The sequence below is a fragment of the Capricornis sumatraensis genome, chromosome 8 (genome assembly GCF_032405125.1).
Source record: "Capricornis sumatraensis isolate serow.1 chromosome 8, serow.2, whole genome shotgun sequence".
Taxonomy (NCBI): domain Eukaryota; kingdom Metazoa; phylum Chordata; class Mammalia; order Artiodactyla; family Bovidae; genus Capricornis; species Capricornis sumatraensis.
This window is the reverse complement of record NC_091076.1, coordinates 43,293,079-43,313,828: the sequence shown is the minus strand read 5'-3', so window position 1 is coordinate 43,313,828 and position 20,750 is coordinate 43,293,079. Positions and strand designations below refer to the sequence as shown.

The window sequence follows — 20,750 nt, the reverse complement described above, 5'->3', positions numbered from 1 at the left end:
ATCTCCCTCATTGGCAGGTGGAGTCTACCACTGAGCCATCAGGGAAATATATATACATATATGTAAATATATATATAAATATAGATATAGTTATTCTCTTTAGCTAATGAAGGGCTTCCTGCTTCAGGCACCACATAACATCTTTCCTCTATAAGTACATTACTATAGTCGTTTAATAGCTCAGAACCTAGTAGGGGAAATAGACGCCTAGAGAATTAACTACAGAACATAATAACTTTCACTGTCATATCACTATTATAAACTGCTATGGAAGAATAATGATAGAAATGATTGGTCGCTAATTTCTTGTTGTAAAATAGTCTCTATGAGGAACAAATTTGTAAATATGAACCTTAACCCTATGGTATACTAAAGTCTCCGAAGCTGAATTCCTACATACAAACAGCATATGTGAACACGGTTGCCTAAACTATGGACACAGGTATAGTCATTAGCAGGCATCCCTGGTGGCTCAGGTGGTAAAGAATCTGCTTTCAATTCAGGAGACCCAGGTTCAATCTCTGGGTCGGAAGATCCCCTGGAGAAGGGAATGGCCCATTCCAATATTCTTGCCTGGAGAATTCCACAGACAGAGGAGCCTGACAGGCTACAGTCCATGGGGTAACAAAGAGTCAGACATGACTGAGCGACTAACACACATTCATCAGCAATGAGATATGCATTTATTTATAATTCTATACACTATATAAACTGTCATATTTGCTCTGGGCTATCCACATACACACTTTTTAAAGTTAAAAGCACAGGTGTTTTAAATAAGCATGTATTTTCCCACAGAAACAATTTTGTAAAGTGTGCTGGGGATCCTAAGCTAACTCACAAATCCTATTAAGCTCATAATGAATCTTATTGTAAACTAATAGCACTATTTGAAACCTAAGATCTTAAAGAAAGAGACTGGCAAGTCAGAAATAAGGGAAAGGAAAGATTGTTTCCATTCCTTTTTACAACAGAGCTGCCCTTAAACATATCTTGAAAGAACCACACACTTCTTTGTCAGTATCAGGGAGAAAGAAATTTCCCTCTGCCCTTCTATGTTCTTCTGGCTAGCCTAAGAATTAAACTGACACAAGACAACAAGAAGAGAAATCGAAGAGCTTAATAACCAGTCAACAGGGGAGAGACTCAGGAAAAATGAGGAACTCACCAACATGGCCAAAGCCCTTACCTTAAATACCATCGTCAGTTAAAGACAAAAGATGTTAAGGGTGGCGACAGTCAGCAAGGCGAGAAAAAGCACAGCAGTAAGGGGAACAAAGGTCATTATGCAGATTTGAGTCTTTGCCTTCTCCACCAATCAGAATTTCTAGTGATATTGGTCATCCTCCTCTTCTATACAGTGAGGGAGATCCCCTTACAAAGAGAGATTTCCCTTATAAATGCAAACATTTCTGACAAAAAGGCATCTCCTCCTATTTGGTTTTCAGAGTTTTTCCTTTGTCTGCTGTTCCTTAGAAAATAACCAGCTTAAAATACTTAATATGTCAAAGAGACATATTTTGGGGTAGCAAATTCTGCTCCCCTATACCATCATCACATACTGTTTTTGCTGCTTCCCTTAGCTCCGATTAACCACTGACATTCAGTCACTTACTACAACACCCTTGACCATGAGATATAGTAAGTTACACCTGTATCAGTTAGGATCTGGTCTGGCTGCACTGCTGTTGTTTAGTCGCTCAGTCGTGTCTGACTCTTTTACGACCACATGGACTGTAGCCCACCAGGCTCCTCTGGCCTTGGGATTTCCCAGGCAAGATTACTGGAGTGGGTTGCCATGTCCTTTTCCATTGGCTGCATATATCAGGGAAATAAAAGTAGTTTACACAAGATAAATATGACATACATCATCCACAGCTAGTCAGTGGTTCCATGGTTAACAGGGACTCAGACTCCCTATATTTTTCTCTTCCAAATCCCAAGACATGTTTTCCGACTTAGACTCTGTTACCTCAGAGTCTAAGATAACTACTGGAGCTCCAGCCATCACGTGTATAGTCCAGTCAACAGAAGGAGAAAGCAGGGAAAGGCACAAAAGGTACTTCCCAATACGAACCACTTTCCTTTAAGGAGTTCTCTACTTACCTCTTTCTGGCTAAAACCTAGTCATATGGCACATCTGACTGCAAAGGCTGCTGGCAAAGGTGGCATTTTAGTTGTATCCTTTATCCCCTCAAATGAAACTGGAGATATGTTGCTGAGGGAGAAGGGGAGAATGGATATCTGCAGGCCATTAGTAATCTCTGCTACATTGCTGAATTGTCTAAGGCTCCAGATTACTAATCTCCTCTCTTGCTGCTGCTTAGCCACTTCAATCATCTCCGACTTTCTGCAACCCCATGGACTATAGCCCAGCAGGCTCCTCTGTCCATGGGATTCTGCAGGCAAGAATACTGGAGTGGGTTGCCATGCTCTCCTCCAGGGTATCTTCCCAAACCAGGGATCAAACCCCGGTCTCCTGAACTGCAGGCAGATTCTTTACCACTGAGCCATTAGGGAAAACCAACTCCTCTCCTGCTCACTCAATAAAGATATCTCAATTCTGTTTTAAAAATCTAATTGACAGGAATGATCCTTCTAGAGCAATGGTTCTCAACTCTGGCTGCACACTTAGAAGCCCTTGGAGTGCCTTTTAAAAATCCTGATGCCCAGGCCAGTGAAATCAGAAACTCTGGCAGTAAAACCTAAGCCACGGTATTCTTAAAAAATACCTAAGTGATTACAGTGTGTAGTCAAGCTTGAGAATCACTGTCCTAAAGACATTTTAAAAGAGGGCACATAACCCAAATGTTGCCACATTGCTGTGTTTTTTGTGGTAGAGTCAAAGACAGCATAGATGGATCCAATGTTGGTCATCCTGGATGCCTTTACCTTTCACATACCATCTCATCCACGTAAACAGTCTGTATCATTTCAAATAGTTCTCAAATCCCTCTACACATTTATCTCATCCAAAATCCACTCAGAAATCCAAAGAATGTTTAAAACACACACACACACACACAAATCTGACCACCTCATTCCTCTACTCTGCATAGATCCCTCCAATGACTTCCCATCGATCTAAGACTCTTTGTCTGGCAAGATTCCCTCCTGCCTACATCCCAGGCTTATCTTGGGCCACATTACTGTATGTGACCTCCTCCCATGCCCCCAAGCTCTTTCTGTACAATTGATTTATTTGCCAAACCAACCAAATCCACAAACGAAGCTACACCTCAGTGCTTCCATTTGCTCATTCCTGTTGAAGGAGGCTTCATTACCCGCAGATGGAGTCAAGATCCTTGCTGTGTGTCAACGTGGCCCTTATCCCACCTGTGAGTCTTTAAAAGTGCCCCCCCTTCCCTACCACGTTTGTTTGTTTGTTTAAGGGCAGGGAATACGTTCTTTATCATTTTGTTTTCAGAACCCAGAACAGCTCCTATCACAGAGTATACATTTGATAATCTAAAGATAAATATTTGATGACTGAATATCTGCGGAAAGGACTAGTATGGGATACTGAAGTTAAAAGGGTCGACTGGAGACCAACTGAGAGAGTCACAAGCATCTGCCTGTACCTTAGCACAGGTGACCCGCATCCGCATTTCTTCCCTCTTCTTCAGTGTGTGTCTGTGTCTCTGCAGGTTGTGACTTGATCCCAGTGCAGTATCTCCGCTGGGGTGACCCCGAGCCCATCGCAGCCGTGGTGTTTGCCTGCCTTGGCCTGCTGGCCACCCTGTTTGTCACCGCGATCTTCATCATCTACCGAGACACGCCAGTAGTCAAGTCCTCCAGCAGGGAACTCTGCTACATTATCCTCGCTGGCATCTGCCTGGGCTACTTGTGTACCTTCTGCCTCATTGCGAAGCCCAAACAGATTTACTGCTACCTGCAAAGAATAGGCATTGGTCTCTCCCCAGCCATGAGCTACTCGGCTCTGGTCACCAAGACCAATCGCATTGCCCGGATCCTGGCTGGGAGCAAGAAGAAGATCTGTACCAAAAAGCCCCGATTCATGAGTGCCTGTGCCCAGCTGGTGATCGCGTTCATCCTCATATGCATTCAGCTAGGCATCATCGTCGCCCTGTTTATCATGGAGCCTCCGGATATAATGCATGACTACCCGAGCATTCGAGAGGTCTACCTGATCTGCAACACGACCAACCTGGGGGTCGTCACCCCTCTGGGATACAACGGACTGCTGATCCTGAGCTGCACCTTCTACGCCTTCAAGACCAGAAACGTTCCGGCGAACTTTAACGAGGCCAAGTACATCGCCTTCACGATGTACACCACCTGCATCATTTGGCTGGCCTTTGTGCCCATCTACTTCGGCAGCAACTACAAGATCATCACCATGTGCTTCTCCGTCAGCCTCAGCGCCACGGTGGCGCTCGGCTGCATGTTCGTGCCCAAGGTGTACATCATCCTGGCCAAACCCGAGAGGAACGTGCGCAGCGCCTTCACCACATCCACCGTGGTGCGCATGCACGTGGGCGACGGCAAGTCCTCCTCGGCTGCCAGCAGGTCCAGCAGCCTGGTCAACCTGTGGAAGAGGAGGGGCTCCTCTGGGGAAACCCTAAGGTAAAGCTTGTGGGGGGTGTGGGGGATGTAGCGGGGGTGAGGGGGTGCCTGGCCCCTGTGGCCCAAGCAGTGGCCTTTGTTTCCCAGGGTTTTTACATGGAAAATAGCTGAGAAACTAAAACTAGGGGAGGCGGGGCGCTGGCTAAGGGTTTTGGACATCAGCCTTTAATGGTTTTCGTGGAAAGAATTGGATATATACCTATCAGTGGATATGGGACCTAGTGACTTAGCCTAAGCCTAGAAACTTAGAAGTTGAGATAAAGGAAAAAAAAACCAAAGACTTGGGGCAAAGAGAAGTGAGGTCAGAAGGACTGGGAGAGCACAGCTAAGTCACTAAGGCAAGGCAAGGTGTCTGGGTCCTGAGGGGGACAGAGACCCACTGTGGACTAAACTCTGACTCAGTAGAATGGAGCAGAAAGGAGCGTAGAGAGCAGAGCACCAACACCCTTACCCGTCTGCACTCACACGGCTCTGACTCTTTCTCGAGCCCAGACAAACCCGATTGCCTGTGCCACAGAGATGCAAGAATGTAGAATTGGTCTTTTCATTCTTAAGGGGCAACATGAACTCCTGGGACATATCTAAGGAGCTGAAAGGGGCAGAACAACAGAGTGCTTTTGCCTATAATCAGCCTTAACAAGCAGCCAGTTCCCCAGGCTCCCTGCTATCCCGCCCCACCCACCAAGGTCAGTGTCCCAGCTAACAGTTTTTAGGCAACCGCCATCAGAAAAGAATCTGAAGCCAACACCCAAGGCCGCCCCCCCACCCCTCCCCCCCCATATGAGGGACTAAAGTGCTTCAAAAGGCAATGAGATCATCTTAGTGGCCTGAGAACCGTTTTGGAGGTGTCAAAAAGGCTACATAGACTGTTACTGGGAATAACATTTAAGAATGCATCTCAAAAGAACCAGTCAGAATACCATCCGCTAACTCTTACAGAGATTTGAGAATTTTCCGAAAATCTGGATAGACAAGTAAGAGAGAAATACTTTTCAAACGGAAGATAAATAGCTAAACACGAATCCTTGAACAATTCTCTTACCCCATCATTTAGCCAGCATGAAAAGTCCTACTTTCCAGTCAGCCCTAATTCATCAAAGCCTAAATGACGGGTGATGGTAAAGGTACTGTGTCTGCTGAGGACTAAAACAGATTTCACAAAATGCTTGGAGTTTATCCACACGGCCCAACTCATTTGCATTGTTACCTTGCCTCCCTGCCTCTTTCAATTCTCTTCTGATCCCTGTATGCCTTCTCATCTCTTTCCATGTATACTGTGAAAGGTATTCAACTAACTTGTAAGCCTTGGTAAAAAATAACCTCTTCTACTTCTTCAGTAAATCCTGGAAATGCCATGGTCTATACAGAAGACCTTCCATATATCTAACTACAGGCATACTTTCTGTCTACCTTCCTGACTCCACTCTCAAACATTCTTTTTCTGCAACTCTGCATGATCAGCCTTTTATTTTGTCTAAGAAAATTTATTTTTCCAACCTTTCATTTTATCAGCCTTTCTTTAAACTCTCTCTTTAAATATAATCTTCCAGGGCATCCTGATAGATAAAAGAAATGGGTTGCTGGAGGGAATGCTGTGAGTCTGTACCTAAGTATCCCAAAACACACCAGGGTAGGCTCCTTAGAGAGAGGATGCGGCAATGGTGAAGAGCACCAACCTCGAAGCCAGCTTGTCCTGAGTTTGAACACTAGCACTGCCATTTCTTCTCTCTGAGCCTTAGTTTCTTCCTCTGCCATATTGAGATCCTATCGCCTACCTCACAGGATCGTCAAAAGTGAAAGAAATAGTGTGTGCAAAGGCCAGGCAAACAGTAGACATGTTAGTGGAGGTAGCGGAGTGCAGAGCTGGGCAGCATGGAATTGAACAGCAGCAGCATCACTCACCAGCTGTATGACCAACCATAGGCAAGTCACGTGACCTCTCTATACCTCGATTCCTCCTCTGATGAATGAAACACATATTACATATAGTGGTTAATATACGTAAGTGCTTGCCACACAGTATGTACCAGGGACAGAGGAGCCTGGTTGGCTACAGTCCATGGGGTCACGAAGAGTCGGACACGACTTAGTGACTAAACGACAACAGCAAGTACTACTGAAGAGTTTTCTATTATTATTCAATTCAGTCGCTCAGTCCTGTCTGACTCTTTGCAACCCCATGGACTGCAGCACGCCAGGCTTCCCTGTCCCTCACCAACTCCCAGAGCTTACTCAAACTCATGTCCATCAAGTTGGTGATGTCATCCAACCATCTCATCCTCTGTCATCCCCTTCTCCTCCCGCCTTCAATCTTTTCCAGCATCAGAGTCTTTTCCAGGGAGTCAGTCTTCCCATCAGGTGGCCAAAGTATTAGAGTTTCAAATTCAGCATCAATCCTTCCAATGAATATTCAGGACTGATTTCTTTTAGGATGGACTGGTTGGATCTCCTTGCAGTCCAAGGGCCTCTCAAGAGTCTTCTCCACACCACAGTTCAAAAGCATTCAATTCTTCAGTGCTCAGCTTTCTTTATAGCCCAGCTCTCACATCCATACATGACTACTGGAAAAACCATAGCTTTGACTAGACGGACCTTTGTTGGCAAAGTAATGTCTTTGCTTTTTAATATGCTGTCTAGGTTGGTTACAGCTTTTCTTCCAAGGAGCAAGCGTTTTTTACTTTCATGGCTGCAATCACCATCTGCAGTGATTTTGGAGCCCCCCAGAATAAAGTCCCTCACTGTTTCCATTGTTTCCCCATCTATTTGCCATGAAGTGATGGGACCGGATGCCATGATCTTAGTTTCTTGAATGTTGAGTTTTAAGCCAGCTTTTCACTCTCCTCTTTCACTTTCATCCAGAGGCTCTTGACTTCTTTGCTTTCTGCCATAAGGGTGGTGTCATCTGCGTATCTGAGGTTATTGATATTTCTCCCAGCAATCTTTATTCCAGCTTGTGCTTCATCCAGCCCAGCATTTCACATGATGTATTTTGCATATAAGTTAAATAAGCAGCATGAAAATATACAGCCTTGACATACTCCTTTCCCAATTTGGAACCAGTCTGTTGATCCATTTCTGGTTATAACTGTTGCTTCTTGACCTGCATAAAGATTTCTCAGGAGGCAGCTACGGTGGTCTGGTTTTTCCATCCCTTGAAGAATTTTCCAGTTTGTTGTGATCTACACAGTCAAAGGCTTTGGCATAATCAATAAAGCAGAAATAGATGTTTTTCTGGAATTCTCTTGCTTTTTCTATGATCCAACGGATATTGGCAATTTGATCTCTGGTTACTCTGCCTTTTCTAAATCCATCTTGAACATCTGGAAGTTCTTGGTTCACATACTGTTGAAGCCTGGCTTGGAGAATTTTGAGCATTACTTTACTGGTGTGTACTAACTTAACAACTGTCCATCTTTTTCCACACCTGAAAGTGTCTCCATCGGGTATGCAATAAGGACGATCTTAATAACAAAGAGAGCATCATAAAAGGCAGGACAGACCTATGGATATATTGATTATATAGCCTGGGCCTGCTCGAGGATCTGTGTTTTCACCTTGTCCAGCTGTATGCCTGACTAAAGAGCACAGCCTTTGCAGGGTAAGCTTGGGGCTGGAGGCCTTGTCTGCCTTGGCCATCACTGTGCCTCTAGTGCCTAGAAGTACAGAGAAAGGTGCCTGACACATAGATGACACTCAGGAATCATTCGTTGGTATGTCTGGTGAATGAATGGATTGGAGAAGGTAGTAATGTGGTAGTTATTTTTTGCTTGTCTTCAAGTGTGCACACTATTGCCCCCTAGTGGTTCTTTCATAAGCTCAAGCTTGCAGTGATCTGTATTACAGATACCCTCTGCACTCACTCCTGGGGTCATCAGTTTCTGCTCAAGACTGGGATCATTAATCCCATCCACAGATCTCATGTTTTGCTATAATTCTAACATTCCTCTAGTAACATTAAATTACTGTTTTCAACTATCTCATTTCTAATGGCAACATAAGCAACAAAACCCACTGATAATGCTAATGCATGCATGCATGCTAAATTGCTTCAGTCGTATCTGACTCTTGCGGCCCCATGGATTGTAGCCTGCCAGGCTCCTCTGTCTGTGGGATTTTGCACGCAAGAATACTGGAGTGGGTTGCCTTGCCCTCCTCTAGGGGATCTTCCCCACCCAAGGATCAAACCTACATCTCTTTCTTCTCCTGCATTGGCAGACAGGTTCTTTACCATGGCGCCACCTAGGCAGTCCATACAAAATAGGAATTCTCAAGATTTGGGGCAGTATTTTAACTTGTTTCCCCTATGGGGTTATGTAGTTATTAATGATTAGATTTTGCAGTTAGTACATCTGGGTATTAGAAAATCAAAGAAGTTACAGAGGCAACTTTGGCTACTGTTTTCTTTTCTGTATGCAGTCTTGGCAAATTCTGGTCTATGTGATTATAGCAGAGATAGGCTACATTCTGATTATATAGAAACTTCTTTCTGCTATTAACCAAGATATTCAGGCTGGAACCTGCTTTTGACATAAAGAAGACAAAAGGCCAGAGAAAGCTAGCATACTCTTGCATCACATATATTCCACAGCAGCTCCCCATTTTGAAGCTATAATTCTAAAAAACAAATTAGATCCAAATTAAAATTCTTCTTATAGCACTTCCCTGGTGGCTCAGTGGTAAAGCATCCACCTGCTAATGCAGGGACATGGGTACCATCCCTGGGTCGGGAAAATCCCCTGGAGAAGGGCATGGCTACCCACTCCAGTATTCTTGCCTGGGAAATCCCATGGACAGAGGAGACTGGTGGGCTGCAGTCCATGGCGTCATAAAGAGTTGGACACACTTAGCAGCAAAACAACAACAAAAATTCCTCTATACCTCCCATGAGCCCTCGAACGAAGTATTCCTTCTCTGTGGTCCAAAATCAAGAAGTTCAGAACATTCTAGGCATAACTGCTTGTGTATGGATTTCTGTCTCCTTTTATAGTTTTCTAGAAGCCACTATATATCGCTTTACCTGTCACACTGGGGCTTATTTAAAGGCAAACAAGTGGACTTGGGTGCTCCAAATATTTTCACATTTTAATCTGAATTACCTTCATTAGTTGCGCTTCTCAGGTTTGCATCCTGTAATATGCCAATGGGCCCATTACTGGGATCTAAAGTAAGCTTAACGGTGTAGCCTAAGTCGGTGGATGTCAGTCTCTGGGGAGAAGCTGCCATGCCTGCCTGGCTCTGCTCCCCTCCATGCAATGTGTGAAGAGGCAGGCTGCCGTAAACCCGCACTGGCTGCCGTAAATCTGCAATGGGTGCCGTAAACCCACACTGGCTGCTGTAAAGCTGCACTGGGTGCGGGCCCTCTCTCTGAAAAGGTTTATACATGTCTCTTCCACATCTCATGGCAGACGGTGAGGGCTCTGTTTTGAAAGAGGACACTGACTGCCTAATTTAAAATGAGAAATATTAATAACTTCTGAGGTTATAGTGACTACATTTCCAAAGGTTAGTCCATCCTCTGTGTGAATTTGAACAAGGTACTTGAGTCTGCTTCCTCACCTGTGAAATGGTATTACAGTGTTGTGAGGAGTGGCCGAATTCATATGTATTAAATGCTTCCTAGGAACACAAGGAAAGCACTCAATAGATGGTAGATAAATCTTTTAGAAGAGTGTTCAGCTGCAAGTAAACTTGTTTTTCAGAGACTTATATGACTTGTTTGCTTTTCATTTCTACGTGTTACTAAAAGTATGCATAGACTGTTCCTAGCATTCCTCCAGCGCTCACCTATGCCAGAGCCAACTTCCTCAGGCCTCTTACTGATGTATGTGCAAGAGCTCCATGCATGGCACCCCCTTACGAGGGAAAGCAGTATTCTTGTAAGAGTCCACTAAGAATTGCCTTTAGGTGTTACTGGCCCAGACTGTCTCATATAATAGCTACCCCTAGATGCAAGACAGTGTAAGAAAGCTTGCGTTTCGTTTAGTTTTCACATCTTCTATTATGGAAACTGAAAGGGAGGGAGGAGGTGTCAGGTGCTTGTTGGATACGCAAAGAGCCTTAGCTCTTTGGCTTTGGAGCAGAGCGTTTCCCACAATGTATTCTCTGGTAAGCTAGTGTCACAAACTGTTCCTTGCCATGGAGAGCGGAAGCACTTAACCAGTTTAGCAGTAATAATACTCATGGGCTTCCCAGGTGGCTCAGTAGTAAAGAGTCCTCCTGCCAATGCAGGAGATGTGGGTTCAATCCCTGGGTCAGGAAGACCCCTTGCAGAAGAAAATGGCAACGCACTCCAGTATTTTTGCCTGGAAAATCCCACTGACAGAGGAGCCTGGCAGGCTACATCCATGGGGTCACAAAAGTCAGAAGTGATTTAGCATGCACACACACACACACACACACACACAGAGACAGAAAGAGAGTAATACTAATAGAATTGTCTAGCGGTCACAGAATACTTTGGCCACCTGATGCAAAGAGCTGACTCACTGGAAAAGACCCTGATGCTGGGAAAGATTTGAAGGCAGGAAGAGAAGGGGGCAAAAGAGGATGAGATGGTTGGATGGCATCATTGACTCAACGGACATGAGTGTGAGCAAACTCCAGGAGACAGTGAAAGACGGGGAAGTCTGGCATGCTGCAATCTATGGGGTCGCAGAGAGTCAGACACAACTGAGTGATTGAGCAACAACAACACAAAATGTTTAATTAATTATGGCAATAATTATTCCCATTTTTCAAATGAAGGGTTTGAGGTCCAGAGTGGGTAGAACACTTGCCCATAGTCTCATGACTAGTAAGTTATGGAGCAGCTTTTTACTCAGGCCTTAGCTCTTTGGCTTTGGAGCAGAGCATTTCCCACAATGTATTCTTTGGTAAGCTAGTGTCACAAACCGTTCCTTGGGGAAAAAAAAAGTTATTTGGTCAAATAAGCTTGAAAAAACTCTATTACTGGCGATAAACACTGAGAAGCCTTGCAGTGTGTACACCAATCATTCATTTGTGAATTCTTTTCCAACTCTTCCCAAGCTCGCTGAGCATAACACTATTTTTTCAAGTAACTCTCCTAACGTTCTGGAGAGTTGATGCTACAAGCAGAGTTCTCTTTGGAAACCATCACCATAGCCAAAAAAGAAGAAACAGTTTAGGGGGCCTGAAGAATAGTTCCTATCTTCAGTGAGAGGGAGGCTAGAAAGAGCCAATTCCACCTCTGATCATGGAGAGAATCACTTTTGTTCTCTGAGCACCAAAGGGAAGCACAGAGCCTACTTCTAACAGATCGAAAAGTTTCCTGAGAAGTTAAATAGGCTCATCCTAGAGCACAAAAGACAAAAGTGCCTGGAGTCAGTCATTCAGTTCACTGAAATAGCAAGGGGAGATTTTTATTTAAAAGAGAATGAGTCACTACAGATTTTATATATATATATAGAAATGTATTATTTGTGCCGTCAATGTATAGAGGGCCCTGTGATTAACATTTTGGTTCTAGACCCTAATTTTCCAGCACGACATGGTGAGTGTCAAATCACTGTCAGGAAGATAACGCCATGCTTCTGTTTAGGGCCTTCACTTCAGCTGCAAATTGACAAACGAACACAAAGCCAGTTCTGACCTAAATAAAGCGTTGAATTTGGTGAGTCTCAAGTTCTAGCCCTTCAACAGTCAGAAATGCCAGGGTCATGGGGCTGAGGTTGTGAGAAGCAGTGGGCCTTTTGTGGCTAAATGAATGACAGAGGCCTAGAGCCCTGGATGATAAATTTTCTCAGAAGGTAAAACCCTCCCCCAGGGATTCTAGTCAGGTGGCAGAGACATTTAGCATTGTCTCCACCTTAATTTTAGAAACTATCATTTGCCACTTTTGTTTTAATTAACTAATTAACTTTGGTCTAATTAACATTGTCGTGAAGGCCCACTGTAGGCTAGTTTCTAAAGCAACTGTCTAAGCCCTTTCACATTCATCGCCTGAATTACAATCTGCCCGGAAAATTGGCTCTCTTGTGTGAATTCCAATATATCCAACTATTAGAGCTTTGAAGATTTCCAATTGCTTAGATTTCGTTAAATGGTGATTCGTCTTGATAAAGTGATTTGCATGCTAATTGTCCCTCTCTAGAATTGTCTGCCTCTTCCTTCTCTCTCTCCAGATCTTTTTTATCTTCCAAGGCCCAGGTTCCTCAATGAAACTCTATGAGATTAAACTACCTCTTAGACTTTCCCTCATCTGGACTCAGAACATTTAGCATGCATTCCTCACGCCTTCTTCATTTATTATTTATTCACAAGCAGTTACTGAGAACTGAGGATTGCCAGGCACTGTGCTAGGTCCTGGGGATCTGAGGGTTATTTTGTGTATGTACACAATAGTTTCACAACATAGCTAATGAGATATTAAAAGTATCTGGATTAACATATACACACTATATAAAACGGCAACCCACTCCAGTACTGTTGCCTGGAGAATCCCATGGATGGAGGAGCCTAGTGGGCTACAGTCCACGGGGTCACAAAGAGTCCGACATGACTGAGCGCCTTCACTTTCACTTTCACTATATAAGACAGATAACCAACAAGTAGCTAGTGTATAGCACAGGGAACTCTACTCAATATTTTGTAATAACCAACAACAGAAAAGAATCTGAAAAGGAACATACACATATATATTTTTAAGAGGTACATGTGCGTGTACTAAGTTGCTCAGGTGGACTCTTTGTGACCCCATGAACTGTAGACCACCAGGATTTTCTGTTCATGGTATTTCCCAGGCAAAGATATTAGAGTGAGTTGCTATTTCCTCCTCCTGAGGATCTTCCCAACTCAGGGGTCAAACCCACATGTCTTATGTCTCCTGCATTGGTAGGGAGATTCTTTACCACTAGTGTCACCTGACAGCCCTGGGCAAATGTAATTCAGGTGACTATTATATCTACTACTGTGGGCAAGAATCCCTTAGAAGAAATGGTGTAGCTCTCATAGTCAACAGAAGAGCCTGAAATGCAGTAATTAGGAGCGATCTCAAAAATGACAGATGAAATTGGTGCATTTCCAAGGCAAATTATTCAACATCACAGTAATCCAAGTCTGTGCCCCAACCACTAATGCTGAAGAAGCTAAATTGAACAGTTCTATGAAGACCTACAAGACCTTCTAGAACTAACACCAAAAGAGATGTCCTTTCCATCTTAGGGGACTGGAATGCCAGAGTAGGAAGTCAGTAGATATGTGGAGTAGCTGGCAAGTTTTGCCTTGGAGTACAAAATGAAGCGGGCAAAGGCTAACAGAATTTTGCCAAGAGAATGCACTGGTCCTAGCAAACACCTCTTTCAACAACACAAGAGAAGACTCTATACATGGACATCATGAGACAGACAACACTGAAATCAGACTGATTATATTCTCTACAGCCGAAGACTGAGAAGCTCCATAGAGTCAGCAAAAACAAGACCTGGAGTTGACTGTTGCTCAGATCATGAACTCTGTACTGCAAAATTCAGACTTAAATTGAAGAAAATAGGGAAAGGCATTCATGTATGATATAAATCAAATCTGCTATGATTATATAGTGGAAGTAACAAATAGTTTCAAGGGATTAGATCTGATAGACAAAGCGCCTGAAGAACTAAGGATGGAGATCTATAACATTGTACAGGAGGCGGTTACCAGAATCATTTAAAAGAAAAAGAAATGCAAGAAGGCAAAATGGTTGTCAGAGGAGACCTTACAAACAGCTGAAAAAAAAAAAAAAGAGAGATGCAAAAGGCAAAGAAGAAAGGGAAAAATATATCCAACTGAATGCAGAGTTCCAAAGAATAGCAAGGAGAGTTAAGAAAGCCTTCTTAAGGGAACAATACAAATAAATAAGAGGAAAACAATAAAATGGGAAAGACTAGAGATTTCTCCAAGAAAATTGGAGATGCCAAGGAACTGTTTCATGCAAAGATGGGGATAATAAAGGACAGAAAGACCAAGAACCTAACAGAAGCAGAAGAGATTAAGAAGAGGTGGAAAGAATAAACAGAAAAACTTATTATTTTTAAGAAAAAAAAAGAAAGGTCTTAATGACATGGATAACCACAATGGTGTGGTCACTCACCTAGAGTCAATATCCTGGAGTGTGAAGCCAAGTGAGCCTTAGGAAGCATTACTAAAAACAAAGCTAGTGGAAGTGATGGAATTCCAGCTGAACTATTTTAAATCCTAAAAAATGATGCTGTTAAAGTGTTGCACTCAATATGTCAGCAAATATGGAAAACTCAGCAGTGGCCACAGGACTGAAAAAGGGCAGTTTTCATTCCAATTCCAAAGAAGGGCAATGCCAAAGAATGTTAAGACTACTGCACAATTGCACTCATGTCACATGCTAGAAAGGTAATACTCAAAATCCTTCAAGCTAGGCTTCAATTGTATGTGAACCAAGAACTTTCTGATGTATGAGCTGGATTTTAGAAAAGGCAGAGGAACAAGAGATCAAATTGCCAACATCCGCTGGATCATATAAAAAGCAAGGGAATTCCAGAATAATATCTACTTCTGCTTCATTGACTACATTAAAGCCTTTGACTGTGTGGATCACAACAAACTGTGGAAAATTCTTCAAGAGATGGGAATACCAGACCACCTTATCTGCCTCCTGGGAAACCTGTATACAGGTCAAGAAACAACAGTTAGAACCAGACATGGAACAATGGACAGGTTCAAAATTGGGAAAGGAGGACTTCAAGGCTATATATTGTCACCCTGCCTATTTAACTTCTATGCAGGTACATCATGTGAAATGCCAGGCTAGATGAATCCCAAGCTGGAATCAAGATTGCCAGGAGAAATAGCAATAACCTCAGAAATGCAGATAATACTACCCTAATGGCAGAAAGCAAAGAGGAACAAAAGAGATTCTTGATGAGGGTGAGGAGAGTGAAAAAGCTGGCTTAAAATTCAACATTCAAAAAACTAAGACCATGACATCCTGTCCCATCACTTCATGAAAATAGAAGGGGAAAAAAGGGTAACAATGGCAGACTTTATTTTCTTTGGCTTCAAAATCACTGTGGATGATGACTGCAGCCATGAAATTAAAAGAAAAGCTATGACAAACCTAGATAGCATATTAGAAAGCATATATATCACTTTGCCGACAAAGATCTGTCTAGTCAAAACTATGGTTTTTCCAGTAGTCAAGTATGGATGTGAGAGTGGACTATAAAGAAAGCTGAGTGCCGAAGAACTGATGCTTTCTAACTGCAGTGCTGGACAAGACTTCTGGAAATCCCTTTGACTTCAAGGAGATCAAACCAGTCAAATCCTAAAGGAAATCAATATTTCCTGAATATTCATTGGAAGAACTGATGCTGAAGCTGAAACTGTAAAACTTTGGCCACCTCACACGAACAGCCAACTCATTGCAAAAGACCCTGATGCAGGAGAATATTAAAGGCTCAGAGAAGGGGAAAACAGGATGAGATTGTTAGACGGAATCACCAACTCAGTGGACGTGAGTTTGAGCAAACTCCCGTAGCTGGTGATGGACAGGGAGGCCTGGCGTGCTGCAGTCCATGGGGTCGCAAAGAGTCGGACATGGCTGAGCAACTGAACTGAATAGACTGAAGTTTAGTAAAGGGATCCAGGATACTTATTAAGAGTCTGCAGGGGAATAGAGGGGCCCAAACGTAGAAGCAGTAAATTGTACACGTTAAGAATTAGCAAAACTTTTCAAAGGAACCAATTCAAATGATAAAAATGATTTAAATATTTCAATGTCTACTTAGATATCCTCAGGACTTCTTTACTGGCTAAGATAGGACAGAGAAGAGCTCTCTCTTCCTACCAGGGAAGGCCCCTGGTAACATGACAACTCCTGCCCTGACCAGCCTTGCATCTCATGCCTCCCTGCTTGACTTTCCATACCGACCTGCTCACAAGTTTCCAGCTTTCAGGCCTCTATCAAGGTGGCTCCACTGGTATTAAATATACCTGGCCCACGCACCTTCAGCTCTCACTTGGCCAACTCAGACCCATTTTTAACATCATTTCTACTGGAAATTCTGTCCTGACCATCTGGGACATTACAGGGGCATTAGGCCTCTCTCTTCACAGTCCACGAGCTTCTCCCTACACAGAATTTATCATCTTTGTTGTTATTACCTGCTTAACTGTGACCCCCCCTCCCCACATGCACATGTGCACATGTACACACATATACACAACACCATGAATTTACTAAGCACAGGAGCCACAAGCACATACACACAATGCCAGGAGCCATGTCTTACTCTTTTTCCATGTAGTTGATGCCCAGCACAGTACCAGACACATAGTCAGTGCTCAAATATACTTGTTAAATGAATGGACGAATGGCTGGATGGATGGACAGATAACAAAAAATGATGTCTGAGCTACACTGGCATTTGACAATGAAAAAAGGACTAAAGATCGTGGATAACTGCATTTACTGAGCACTTGCTATGGACCAGGTACTGCTCTGAACCCCTTACAAGTATTAACTCTTCTAACCTTTATTGTACAGATGAGGAAACTGAGGCAAGCAGCGGTGAATTTATCTGCTCGCATCCACCCAGACTAAGTAGGAGAAACACAGGCTAGTTCCAGAGCCCATGCGTGTTAACTACTAAACAGATATTCCTCATTCCAGCTCTTATACACTGTGGCCTGAACTTAGGAAAAACAAGACCACATGGGCGTGGGAAAGGACTCTCCTCCAAGGAGCTTCCCTGAGAACTGCTCCCTGGTTCTTTTCTGTACTGTATTTTCTGGATGTGGTCATACCTTCAGCTGAGCCTGACATGACTTACTTTTATGCTGCATATGAATAATGTACACAGAGGCCTGTGAGATAAAATCTGAACTTTAAGGGCTGCCTGAAATCTTCTCGATGAGTGGTGATGTCAAAATTTCTGTATAGATTCTGCTTGTGAGGGGAAAAAATCTGGCTGACCCATTTTTACTACTTATTATGCTTATTAGTAATATCATTTTATTATAACTAGGAATTATGAGGATTTATACTACTTTCATGTATAATAATAATTCTTCTTCCTCTCCTCCTTTCTCCCCCTCCTCCTCCTTTCGCTCTGTCTAATCTCATATAACGGCTTCCCAGGTGGCTCAGTGTAAAGCATCCACCTGCCAATTCAGGAGACACAGGAGATGTGGGTTCAGTCCCTGGGTTAGGAAGATCCCCTGGAGAAGGGGATAGAAACCCACTCCAGAATTCTTGCCTGGGAAATCCCATGGACAGAGGAGCCTGGAGGGCTACAGGCCCTGGGGTCACAAAGAGTCAGCCACAACTGAGCAGGCATGCACACAATCTCATATAAGATCTCATGAAACAGGCAAGGAATCCTGATGTTTCCCACCTTGGTCCATTTCAGTTTAATTCCAACCAGTGTTTTTAAAGTAACCCCTTAATACCAGGCACATTGCTGAGTTCTAGCTAGGAGTATAAAGATAAATAAGACGTAAACTCTGACCTTAGGAGCAGCTCACAGAGTAGTGAGGAAGACCAACCCATACACAAATCATTAATTTTTATAGTATATGAATAAGAGGCCTCCCTGGTGACTCAGATGGTAAAGCATCTGTCTGCAAAGCGGGAGACCGGGGGTTCGATCTCTGGGTTGGAAAGATCCCCTGGAGAAGGAAATGGCTACCCACTCCAGTATTCTTCCCTGGAAAATCCCATGGACCAGAGGAGCCTGGTGGGCTACAGTCCATGGGGTCGCAAAGAGTTGAGCATGACTTCACTTTCACTTTCATGAAGTAATAAAGGAAAGAATGCACACAGAAGCAGAGGTCACTAAGGGCACTTTGGCCAATCTGAAGGTCTCAGGAAGGCTTCCTAGAAGGGTGATACCTGGGTTGAATCCCAACAGACGGAAGATGAGACAAGTCAGGTGAAAACCAAGGGGCACACTGTTCTGGGCAAGAGTATAAATGAGAGCCCAGAGGTTTGAGCTGAGAGGTGCTTGCAAGGACTCGGAGGGTGTGAAACGTAGGCCAACGCTTTACAGGAAGTGGGCTGGAGAGGCTGACGGGGAAGAAGTGTAGCTGGAGGAACTCTGCCAACCACCTCCCTGCTCTCTCAATTTCCTTCCAACAACCTCTTTGTTTAACACCCACTTCATTTCTTTTTATAATTTTATTTATTGACCGGTTTTATTTTTGGTTGCACTGGGCCTTTGTTGCCGCAATTGGGGGCCATGCTCTAGCTGCGGTGCACAGTCTTCTCACTCTGGCGATTTCCCTTCTCGTGGACCATGGGCTTTAGGGTGCAGGCTCAGTAGTTGGGGTGCCAGGCTTAGTTACCCCACAGCATGTGGGATCTTTCCAGACCAGGGATCGAACCCGTGGCCCCTGTGCTGGTAGGTGGATTCTTAACCACTGTACCACCAGGGAAGTACCTAACACCCACCTTAGATGTCTCATTTCCTCACACTCGCAGCCACCTTCCAACATCAGCTTGACGCCTCCCCACCCTTTCTCCCTGCTAGATAATAGACAGATTCATCTGTGCTTCTACAATACTGATTACTAGTGATCTCAGTTCAGTTCAGTCGCTCAGTCGTGGCTGACTCTGTGACTCCAAGGACTGCAGCACGCCAGGCTTTCCCATTCATCACCAACTCCCAGAGCTTACTCAAACTCATGTCCATTGAGCCAGTGATGCCATCCAATCATCTCATCCTCTGTCGTCCCCTTCGCCCCCTGCCTTCAGTCTTTCCTAGCATTGGGGTCTTTTCCAATGAGTCAGTTCTTGGCATCAGGTGGCCAAAGTATTGGAGTTTCAGCTTCAGTATCAGTCCTTCCAATGAATATTCAGGACTGATTTCCTGCTTCATCCTTTATGTAGCAAACACTTATTGTGCAACTGCTTTGCTACAGACACTGTGCCAGGCACTTTGACATACATTTTCTCATTGGGTCTTCAGTTCAGTTCAGTTACTCAGTCATGTCCGACTCTTTGCGACCCCATGAATTGCAGCACGCCAGGCCGCCCTGTCCGCCACCAACTTCCGAAGTTCACTCAGACTCGTGTCCATCGAGTCCGTGATGCCATCCAGCCATCTCATCCTCTGTCGTCCCCTTCTCCTCCTGCCCCCAATCCCTCCCAGCATCAGAGTCTTTTCCAATGAGTCAACTCTTTGCATGAGGTGGCCAAACTACTGGAGTTTCAGCTTTAGCATCATTCCTTCCAAAGAAATCCCAGGGCTGATCTCCTTCAGAATGGACTGGTTGGATCTCCTTGCAGTCCAAGGGACTCTCAAGAGTCTTCTCCAACACCACAGTTCAAAAGCATCAATTCTTCGGTGCTCAGCCTTCTTCACAGTCCACCTCTCACATCCATACAGTATTATATAATAGAAAGCATTATCCCCATCCACGGGTAAGAAAACACAGTAAACTGAGATGTGTGCAGATGAAGCTACTTTAATTTAGTGCATATTTAATAAGTAGTAACTTTTGGATTCAAACCCAAGTCTACAGATTTTCATTTCTTTTTCATTCTAATATGAATTAAACATTCATTTTCTCAACCATGTATCCCATGTTATTGTTGTTGTTCATAAATAAGGGCACTGTGAACGTATTTCTGTCACATACAATATTCGTATTTTGATTCTGATTTTACACCCAGGGAAATGACCCCAAAGGTGACCTTTTTTGATACAGAGACAGATCAGTTGAGGTGATGTCATGCAACGAGGTAGCCTTTGGTGCCACTTACATTTCAACTTGGCAGAAGCAGTGTAGCGTAGGGAAGTGAGCCTGGTCAGCAAGGACATGGATTCCAGTCCTGGCGGCTCTGCCTTGTCTGAGCTGGGGTCTTAGCCGGAGCCTCTGGCTGGTGAGGACAATAACACACACCACTCTCTGCGTTAGGCTCACAGGCCATTGAGAGCATGATATGGAGCGTGTCCAGGTTCATGAGATGAGACACCTCATCATGGGGCCCTCTCAGCTCCTGTCGACCCCATACACAGCTCTGGGAACACATATGAGGAGGCTCCATAACATCACTCTTTGGGAAAGTTACTGAAATAGAAATGCCTGACCATGTAAATCTGGCTTGTATGTGTATGCTCCGTCGCTTCAGTCGTGTCCAGCTCTTTGCGACCCCATGGACTGTAGCCCACCAGGCTCCTCTGTCCATGGAA

The 20,750-nt window shown here is 43.9% G+C and overlaps 1 protein-coding gene across 2 annotated transcripts in view; it reads left to right on the top strand.

Moving 5' to 3' along the window:
- Nucleotides 1-20,750, top strand: part of GRM5 (glutamate metabotropic receptor 5) — a 622,492-nt gene that overhangs the window by 547,429 nt on the left and 54,313 nt on the right. For both annotated transcript variants that reach the window (XM_068978087.1, XM_068978086.1), the window contains exon 7: nt 3,648-4,587. In XM_068978087.1, the coding sequence (XP_068834188.1) occupies nt 3,648-4,587 (940 nt within the window). The remainder of the gene's footprint in view (nt 1-3,647; nt 4,588-20,750) is intronic.